Source organism: Asparagus officinalis, chromosome 7, assembly GCF_001876935.1.
Source record: "Asparagus officinalis chromosome 7, Aspof.V1, whole genome shotgun sequence".
Taxonomy (NCBI): Eukaryota; Viridiplantae; Streptophyta; class Magnoliopsida; order Asparagales; family Asparagaceae; genus Asparagus; species Asparagus officinalis.
Window position 1 is genome coordinate 59,316,338 of NC_033800.1, and position 10,563 is coordinate 59,326,900.

Consider the following 10,563-nt stretch of genomic DNA (forward strand, 5'->3'; position numbering starts at 1 on the left):
ATCATAATCAATCATGCAAGGATGATCTGAATCAAAAGATTATAAAGTGGAGAAAAAAGGTTCAGATAATCAATCATGCAAGGATGATCTGAATCAAAAGATTATAAAGTGGAGAAAAAAGGTTCAGAATCTAGAAAAAAAGATTGAGTTGGCTGAAACTGAATTGAAAGCAATTGACATAGTGGAAGTATGTTTGAAGAAGGCTTTGGACAAACAAGAAAATTTCATGCAATCACTTCATCGGGCACAACAAAGTTCTCCTAATATACAACATCTCAAGGCTGAGTACGAAGCATGTTCAACCAGTTTTAAAACTCTTCTAGCCTATATAATGTCTTTTAAGAGATGAATAATTTTTTTTAAAATAAACTTCATTTATTATATTGGAGATTTAGACATTTTATTCCATAGCAAATAGATATTTAAATATTTCGTACTTGCAATTGTTACAATCATCTCTCAAGAAAGATGAAGTCATCATTGAATACACAAGAGAAAATTTTTTTTCAATGAACTTTGATGGACAAGCTTGTATGGCATCAAACTTTCTCATAGTTTATCCTCTTAGAGTTTGGAGGCTGTTGAAGATTTTTTTCCTTCTAAAATGAGATGATGCAAGAGCATTGATTTCAATCTGTATTTTCGGCCTACACATAAGTTTGCATTTGTTTTGGCCATAACTTTGTCCAGAAGGCTCCAAATGACCTCTCGTCTGTGTCTTACAGTTTATACTCGTAAAAGTTTGGAGTGTCTTACAGTTTATACTCGTAAAAGTTTGGAGTGGTTTTGGGGGTTGATGTATAAAATATGCATGAATTTGACAAACATGGCATCTCTTAGCAAATTGCATTGCATCTCGAGCCATTGCAGGCCAGTAATATCCTAAATGTTTGAGTTGATGGTAAAGCCTTTGTCCCGATTGATGAGATCCACATACCCCAGCATGTACTTATTTCAAAGCATTCATAGCTTCGTTTTCAGATAAACATCGAAGAAGCATACCATCAAAAGATCGCCTAAAGAGGATCCCCTCATTGCAAGTATAATGTATAGCACGCTTCTTTATTTGTTATCTCTGGTGATTATCTGCAGGAACAATTACATGGTTGAGATAATCCAGTAAGGGTTTTCGCCAATCTGTTTCCTCTTCAATGTAAGCCGAAATAGCCGATGATGTTAATGTCTCTTGTGGTGACTCTTCAAGTATCGATGATAGTACCCGCCTCGTTTCAATATTTATTTGGAGGGTAGTGTTCGGAGAGATAGCCAATGAAGCCGCAAGACTTTCTAGAGCATCCGCTCTATGATTATAAGATCGGGGGACATGTTCAATTTGAATTTCTTGAAATTGATGGATTAACTCCTGGGCCTTTAGAAAATATGGGATCAATTCCTTCTTTTTGACAGCATATTTTCCATTCAGTTGATGTATAACAAGTTGTGAATCACCATAGACTACCAATGGATCAAGATGTAAGTCTAATGCTAATTCGAGACCAATGACAAGAGCCTCATACTCAGCTTCATTATTAGATGATGCTAAAGTCAATGTAAAAGAGTATGGTAGAGATTCTCCTTTAGGAGTAACAAATGCAACCTTAGCTCCTGCCCCCGTTCCTCGACTGGCTCCATCAAAATACATGACCCATGAAGGGGCTATGAAGGTAGTCATAACTTCATCGTTGGGAAGATCATCTTCAATCTCTTTTTCTCCTGGCAAAGCATGAGCAGCTAGAAAATCTGCTAAAACCTGTCCTTTAACAGCCTTTTGAGGTACATAGACAATATCAAATTGAGTCAAAAACATTGCCCATTTTGCTAAGTGACCTGATAAAACTAATTTTCCAAGAATATATCTGAGAGGATCTTCCCGAGATACCAAGTGAATAGTATGCTCTAACATATAATGTCTAAGTTTCTGGGCTGCAAAAACTAAGGCCAAACATATTTTTTCCATACCCGGATAGTTTTGTTTTGCCCCCAGCATCATACGACGCAGATAATACAAAGCAACCTCCTTTCCCTCATCATTAACTTGGGCCAATAATGCCCCCAAAGACATGGGTAATGCAGCTGTATATAATATTAGAGGTCGCCCTTTAATGGGGACTCCTAGCACAGGTGGGCATGTCAAATATTTTTTTATACTTTCAAAAGCATTTTGACATGCATCATCCCATTCAAAAGAAACGTCCTTTTTCATTAGTCTTGTAAATGGTTGACACCTGCCGGCTAAATTAGCAATGAAACGTCGAATATATGCAAGTCGCCCTTGAAGACTTTTCAGCTCATGTAGGTTTCATGGTTGTGGCATCTTAATGATAGCCTTTGTCTTTGCTGGATCAATCTCAATTCCATCTTTACGAACGACAAACCCCAAAAATTTTCCTGATGAGACACCGAATGCACATTTTGTCGGGTTCATCTTTAATTGATGTTTTCTTAAGCGTTCAAAAACCAAAGATAGATCTTGTAAATGTTCACTTCTGTGTTTTGTTTTTATCACAATGTCATCAACATAACACTCTACCTTATCATGAAGGAGATCAGTAAAAATCTCTATCATAGCACGTTGGTATGTCGCACCGGCATTTTTTAGTCCAAAAAGCATCACTTTATAACAAAAGATACCTTTTGGTGTCCTAAAAGCAGTAAACTCTTCATCTTCTGGTGCCATATGAATTTGATTGTACCCCGAATAACCATCCATGAATGATAATACTTCATAACATGTAGTAGAATCTATTAATAATTTAGAGATAGGAAGAGGAAAATCATCTTTTGGACAAGCCTTATTTAAATCACGAAAATCGATACAAACACGGCTTTGTCCATTTTTCTTTTTAACGATGACTATATTAGCCAACCATGTAGGATATTTGACTTCTCGGATAAAGTCAGCAGCAAGAAGTTTATCAATCTCAGCTATTATTTGAAGTAATATTTCTGGACGAAAACGACGCTGTTGTTGCTTAATAGGTGTAATATCACTTGAAATAGCTAAGCGATGTACTACTACATTCGGATCAAGCCCAGGCATCTCCTTGTAACTCCAAGCAAAGACGTCCTTGTTCTTGGATAAGAAATGTTTGTATTCATCCTTTTCATCCTTGCACATATGGGCACTGATAAATATGGGACGAGGGTCATCACTAGTGCCAAGATTAATTTCCTCTAACTCATCTGTTGAAGCTTGTTCTGCTTCTTCCAATTGGGATGGGGCTGGCTGTAAGTCCACAAGTTCTTGAGATGATGTCATGCATACTTCATATCCTAAACCTTTCTTCATAGATGATAGTCTTTTGCCATGGTAAAGAGCATCTCTTTATTTTGGACTGAGCATTTTGTCAAAAGGTGCAAGAGAACCTTCTCCGTTAATCAAATCTGAAATTAACTTTATATCATAACCTATTTTTTCCATCATATTAAGGGTTTTCTGGTCATAAAAAATAGGAAGACAAGATATTGGATCTTTATAACTTATAGAAGAGGCTGGTACAAAGACCATGGATTTTTTCTTTTGACCACTAAGCTCTTTACCTTGGTTAGAATTTAAGACTTCATACTCAAGTGTTTGAAAGACAAGGTCTCCATCTTTTCTTTGTTCTCGAGGTATGTAGCGATATGTAACTTTCTTTGGATTTACTCCATCATGAGCAATTTCTTCTTTAGGGTTAACTCTATTAGCTCTGAAATTGGTTCCTTTGATCTCCTTGGCAATAACGCCCTCGAAGTAAAATTTTGCATCAGCATAGAAGGCTTCTGCAGTTGTAAAAGGTTGTGTATCTACAAATACTCTTCTAATTTCTCCCTCGGGTGTTTTATACTTGAAGCACTGATGGAAGGAAGAGGATATCACGCCGTATTCATGCAACCAAGGATGTCCTAATAATGCATTGTAAGATGTAAATGCATTAATCACATGAAAGAGAGGAGTAGAAATCCATCCTTGAAATTTCAAGGTCAAATGCATAGTCCCTAAAGCTTGTTGCCCTGTTTGATTAAATCCCTGGATGACGATGTTGCTTTTTGTAAGATTTTTTATAGTATATCCCAGCCTTGTCAATGTCCTTAAAGAGATTAAATTTACAGTAGACCCACAATCCAACAAGATTCGATTAATTGACTTATCTTCTAAATCACTAGTGACTAACAAAGGTCAATTATGAAGCTTTAAACCCAACAGAAGGTCTTCATCAGTGAATTCAATATTTAAGACTTCGAGTGGATTTATATCCACATTAGCTACTTCTACCCTATAGTCATCAGGAAATTGCATTGCAGTAACAAATGCCTTTCGCAAATCAGAAGACAAACACAAAGCATCATACACACTAAGAAGTGATGGTATTTTCTTTAGATGTACAAGTACATTGTATTTGACAGTCTCAGAAGGATTTGCCACATTTGGAGTTACATTATCAGGAGGTTGCGATTTTTCCTTGCGAGGCAATATGTAATCAACAGGAGGAGGACGGATCTCTTTTGTCTGCAATCCAGAACGAGTGGTAATATTAACCTCAGTAGTTTCTTCTGGGAAGCATAATGGTCCATCATCTCCTTCCACAACTCTAACAGTATTGCAATGTAAATCATCTGCCCAATGGGTATTATTATCCACCACTTGAGGCTTATTAATGCAAAGTTCATGAGAAATCCTTGCAATGAATCCCTCAATTTCCTCCTTTGGCATCACTTTACGAAGTATTTTGTATTTAGGAGTTCTTTTCCTTTTAGAAAGAGGAGGTCGAGCTGCCTCCGTTGGTGTAGGGTTGTTCCTCGCAGCTTTAACCCTTTCTTTGAAATCCTATCTCCCTTTTTGTTTCTTGCTGACGTAAGGCCTGCCTTGATTGGTATAGAGTTGTTCAGGTTCTGACATTGAATCATCATCATCTGTTGTAGGCAACAGGATTTCTGGTAAGGCTGAGTCTTGCCTTGGTATTAAAACCGGCATTGCCCTACTAGATTCTGTATCCTCAACAAACAGACGCTTCTTTATGTGAGATGGTGGAGATTGTTTTACATTGCATGTGAGGATAGGAAATGGTGTTGGAGTCCTACTTTTCCTCTCCATTATAGTCGGTGGAGTTGAAGGGGACCATAATTCTTTGATATGGATTACATGACGTAGCACCTTTGAGGGAGTCACTGGTAATGATGAATCTTCCATAGGGCGATATGATGGTGGTACATAAGGCACCGCATATGACGATAATGTTAAAGTGTCTATGCACTTAGGTAACGCCTTTTCATCTACTTGACTAATAGACACCATATTGGCGGATTGTCCTCCTTTCTTAAAATTTTTAAGCAATGCAGGATCAATGGTTCCATCATTAATCATTTCTTGAACTTTATCTTTAAAAACAAAACATTCTTCTAAGGTGTGTCCTGGCATGCAATGATACTTACAATATCATCCATCATCGTGCCTCTTATTATTTTCATTGATGAGGTTCAAGCAATTGTACCAGCTTCATCTCGGTTAATCCCTTAAAGAAATCCTCAACCACTTCTTTGGGAAAGGAATACTCCCTTTCAAGTCTATCTTTCAAACTTTTTTGCTTCCCAACACCATTAAACTTTACATTCTTCGACTGGACATTGGTCTCATTTGGTCGAACTTTTGTATATTGTGTTTCCACAGATGTCTCCATCACATGTTTATTCTTATCACAGTACGATCTCTCTTTCCTTTGTCTAGCCCATGTTCAAAAAATTTATGGTGCCCTTTGTCTGAGCGACGATTCAACTGATTGAGATAATTTTCTATATCAGTTGACTTAGATGCCAACTCTTCAAAAGTCATAGGCCGTACACCTTGAAGATGAACTACCATTTCTGGTCGAAGATTGTTCATGCACATCCTTATAGCCTCTGGTTCTGTGATTGGCTGAGGACAATGAAGACTCAAATTTCTCCATCTGTTAATAAAATCAGATGCCCTCTCATTATGGGCTTGTTCTGTCTGAGTTAATTCAGTGATACCCACAATCCTTTGAGTGTTATAGAAGCGTTGTAAGAAGGCTTCTTGCATCTGCTCTCAATTTCTTATTGATCCAGGCAGAAGTTTACTATACCAAGTGAATGCAGGACCTGAAAGTGTTTGAACAAACTGTCTTAATAAGAGAGCACCATTATGAGCAGTATCTTGACATGCTACTAGAAAGTGAGCGATGTGCTCATGTGGCGAACCATTTCCATTGAATTTGGAAAATTGAGGTTGTTGATAATTTCTAGGGAAGGGAATCATGTCAATCTCAGCAGGATAAGGCTTTGTATAGCCCGGTCTCATTGCATACTGATTTTGTATTAACTGTGCCCTGACCCCTTCGGTGATGAGCCTTTGTACTGTATCAAGTGAAACTGCAGTTGGGTGATGTTGAATATCTGAAGTATTATTTGTTAAAGTGGAAGGATTCGCAAAGGTTTGTGCTCTAAGTTGAGCAATTTCTTCTTCTTTCTGTTGGAGCTCTCTTTGAAGTTGTATCAATTTATCATCAAGGGACATTTCATCAGTTGTCAAAACTTGTTCTGTGCCTAATAAATTAGGTTCATATTCTTTTTCTACACTACCAATGGTATCATTAGAGTGAGAAGAGAATAAGAAGAAGCGGATGATTCATTATCATTATTTTCAACTTCAAGAGATACAGATTGTGACCTAGACTGACTTCTCGTCATAGGTCGATGTTTCGATACAATAGTACGTCTCCTTTTAAAATACATATCTTCCTCATCAGTCACACTAACAGGCATGACATTCATGACATGACAAGGGAGAGGTTTATTCAAATCAGGCACCGTGTTGATTTCACATAAGTGCTCACGTAACCAACAAACTCGCCTTCTATCTTTAGAGGAAAGATCATGACCTACCCTATCTTGTAAAAGCAGTCGATACTCCTTAGTCGTCAATCAAACTTAACAATCGAAGAAGTCAGTACGGCGAGACAGTGTTTACTGTCTCGCTGGGCGAGACAGCGTTTGCTGTCTCGACCCGCGAGACAGTAAATTTGCTGTCTCGCTCAGCGAGACAGTAAATGCTGTCTCGGAAAATGGCAGTTTCTCGCTGTAACTGTTCTCTCACGTTTCAAACTCCGTTATTTTGGCAGTTATCCACGTGATTTTCGCCCATGATGTTTCCCACGTCCCTTGGCAGTTAATGGACACGTGTAGCGCAGTTACAAATGTAGTTTTGACTATTTCAACACTGTCTTGCTGGCGAGACAGCAAAGACTGTCTCGCTGGTGAGACAGCAAAGACTGTCTCGCTGGCGAGACAGCAAAGACTGTCTCGCTGGCGAGAAGATAAGGTTGAATCATATTTAGATTCATAGCTCATTGGTTTACCCGAATAGAATTGATAGTGCCAAGAGCAAGGAGCATCATTTTGGTGATCCCTCACTTTAGGCCTGCCTAGGCGAGCAGCAGAGGGGCTTGTATAATATTCCTCTGACGTTTTCCTTGAGGGGTCATTAACTTGAACTTGTTGCACTGGGACAGGCACTACCCTACTTGGTGTTCTAAAAGAACTTTCCTTCTTGATAGGACCTTTTGGTTGTTGAGGTTTGGGCAATTGAATAGGAGGGAATTCCTTATCATAAGAATTTGCTCCAAATGCCTCCATATCTCTCGAGCATCCAATATGAGGGAAACATCTTTAAGCAACATAGTGCTTCATTTCAACTGAAGAGGAATCCATATTTTCTTCCATCACTCCCTTACCCTTTCTAACATGAAATGTGGGTGGTTTTTCCTTATTGTTAAGGACATATTTAGGATCCTCACGGATAATAATACCAGGGGCGCTCCTCCTGTTTGCATTAAGCTTTTGAGTATTAGGAATATGAACTTGGACTGAGGGTGATTTCCTCATCCTTTTCTTCATAGCGTTAGTCACCACAGGAGTAAAGCCATCATTATCCGCGTCAGCATGCATTGGGTGAATAGAATATTCAGGTTGTGGGACAGGGCATGATGTTGATCGCGGAATGTTTTCCGCTGTAGCCATCTCCACAGGGACCAGCACCCATAATGCACCAATTTGCACGGAAACAAATTTTTGAGTTGTGCCATTAACATTTGAGTTGCTCACATGACTTGCCATTTTACCTGTGAACAATGAATGCAGAAATAATGTTTTAGTGCTTTGTGCACAAAATTTTTTTTAATGCTTTATGCACAAGATGTCATCTAATATTTGCTTTCTAAAAGATGAGGGGAAAAGCATGCTCCCACTGTGGTCGCCAAAATTTTTGTAAGCGTCGGAGTGCTTGATGTGTACAGTTTGCAAAAAAATTCAAAGTGGTGCTAGTATCCATCAGAGAAATAATAATATTTGAGTAGGCTAATCTCTTCTTGACCAAGCCGTAACACCAATCTCAATAAGAGTAGAGCAATCTCTAAATATTTACACCGATGCATATTAGTATCACTTTGTTTATAAAAAAAATTAGGAGATGCATGCTTCTAGAAATTTATTTCTTTCTGTTAATTACTCTTGTTGAAAGAAACCCCTGATTAGTAGAAAACAAAGAATTAAATAGACATCAAGAATCAAATATAGAGAGATATCAATTTTATTATTTCTAATATATTACAAAATTGAAGAGAAAGAAGATGGGATCTTGGATCTCCAGACAATGGTCTGGAGCCCTCCCCCTTTTCAAAAATAAAAAAATGCAGAGGACCTTGTCGTTGTTGTTTCAAAGTCTCTCTTTCTTTTTAATCTCTCCGTCTTTTCTTTCTCTTTTCTGTTGTTCCTTTTTTTTTATCCTCCCTTCCCTTTGAACGGCAAATGAGGTCTCAATTTATAGGTAAGACCAAGGGGAAGTTATCGCCAGATGTTTAAAATGGATTGGTGGGGGAGTTATTGTAACTTCCTCATCAAAACTTCCTTATCAAGATTGTTGCGTTTGTTTATCATAATGAACATCTTATTTTCTTTTCATTTCTCAAGTGCCTATCTGCTTATCTTTCATGTTTCTAAAATAAGTGTATATGGAGAGCCCTTATCCATTTAAGTTGAAATAAGATTCGTATGAGGGTGGGTATCCTCGAGCTAAATTTTATAGCTAAGGCTTATGATCACATGACTTTTTAAGTTGAAATAAGATTCGTATGAGGGTGGGTATCCTCGAGCTAAATTTTATAGCTAAGGCTTATGATCACATGACTTTCAAATTTACATGAGGTGTTGTCATCCTCAACTTAATTTTCATTTATACGAGGTACTACACCTCACATTGATTAGGATTTGTATAAGGTACTGATGTCATCCTCAACTTAATTTTCATTTATATGAGGTACTACACCTCCTATTGATTTCGATTTGTATGAGGTACTGCTATCATCCTCAACTTAATTTCATTTATGTGAGGTATTACACCTCATATTGATTTTGATTTGTATGAGGTAATCCTCAACTTAATTTCATTTATGTGAGGTATTACACCTCATATTGATTTTGATTTGTATGAGGTAATATCCCTCACATTAGTTTTGAATTTTATGAGGATATTGATTTTGATTTGTATGAGGTAATATCCCTCACATTAGTTTTGAATTTTATGAGGTATTATCATCTGCACATTAAGTTTCATTTATAGGGCTTGTTCATAAAAATTTTTTTGTATCTACATATAAGTAGTGTGTTCTTAGCAAGAAGACAAAGGTGAAGTTTAGGATAGCCATACATAGAATGATGTGCATCTTGGACTACGTGCACACAGATGTTTAGGGTCCCACCAAGACGGAATCACTTGGTGGTCGATATTGGTTCATCACGTTTATGGATGACTATTCTAGGCATTGTTGGGTGTATACCATGAAGTAAAAAAAATTCCTAGAGTTATTTGTGGAGTAGAAGAGAAGATGAGAACTGCAAACTGAGAGAAAGATCAAGACGTTGAGATCCGACAACGACGACGAGTAAACTTCAGACCCCTTTTAGCAGATATGTCGAGACGAGAGCATAGAGAGACACTTCATAGTTAGTCATACACTGTAGTAGAATAAGAGTGGCAGAGAGATTGAATCGGTCTTTACTAGAGAATATTCTATGTTTGTTATCGCAGAGTGGTTTGAAGAAGATCTTTTGGGCTGATGCACTTTTATATGCGAGTTACCTTATTAATAGGCTGTCTTTATCAGCGATTAAGGGGAAAATCCCTATGGAGATGTGGTCGGGAGAGCCAGCACGCGATTATGATCAGCTCAAGCTATTTGGGTGCCCTGTATTTTATCATGTGAAGACTGATAAATTAGAACTTCGAGCTAGAAAGACCATATTTGTGGGATTCAAGCGTGGTGTTAAATGATATAAGCTTTGGGATCTAGTTGATAAGACAATTGTACTAAGTAGAGATGTTATTTTCGATGAGGCTTCTATCTTGAAGCTTTCCAGGTCTCATCAGGTGGCGAGCACCCCGACAGAGGCGATATCACTGGTGGTAGAGATTGATGCAGCTCCACAGAGTCAAGATATGACCGTATCTATTAGAGTGTCGACTGAGGTGATGCCAGGTGAGCACAACGATGATTTGGAGGATACAGGTTCAGC

The 10,563-nt window shown here is 37.9% G+C and overlaps 1 protein-coding gene across 1 annotated transcript; it reads right to left on the reverse strand.

The window, feature by feature from the left end:
• LOC109847203 lies at window positions 1,070–2,203 on the reverse strand. The gene has a single exon (XM_020416447.1). The coding sequence runs from the start codon at window positions 2,201–2,203 to the stop codon at window positions 1,070–1,072; it is 1,134 nt and encodes a 377-aa protein (XP_020272036.1).

Coding starts and splice junctions, on each gene's coding strand:
- LOC109847203 (XM_020416447.1), bottom strand. CDS start 2,203: ATGAAAAAGGACGTTTCTTTTGAATGGGATGATGCATGTCAAAATGCT.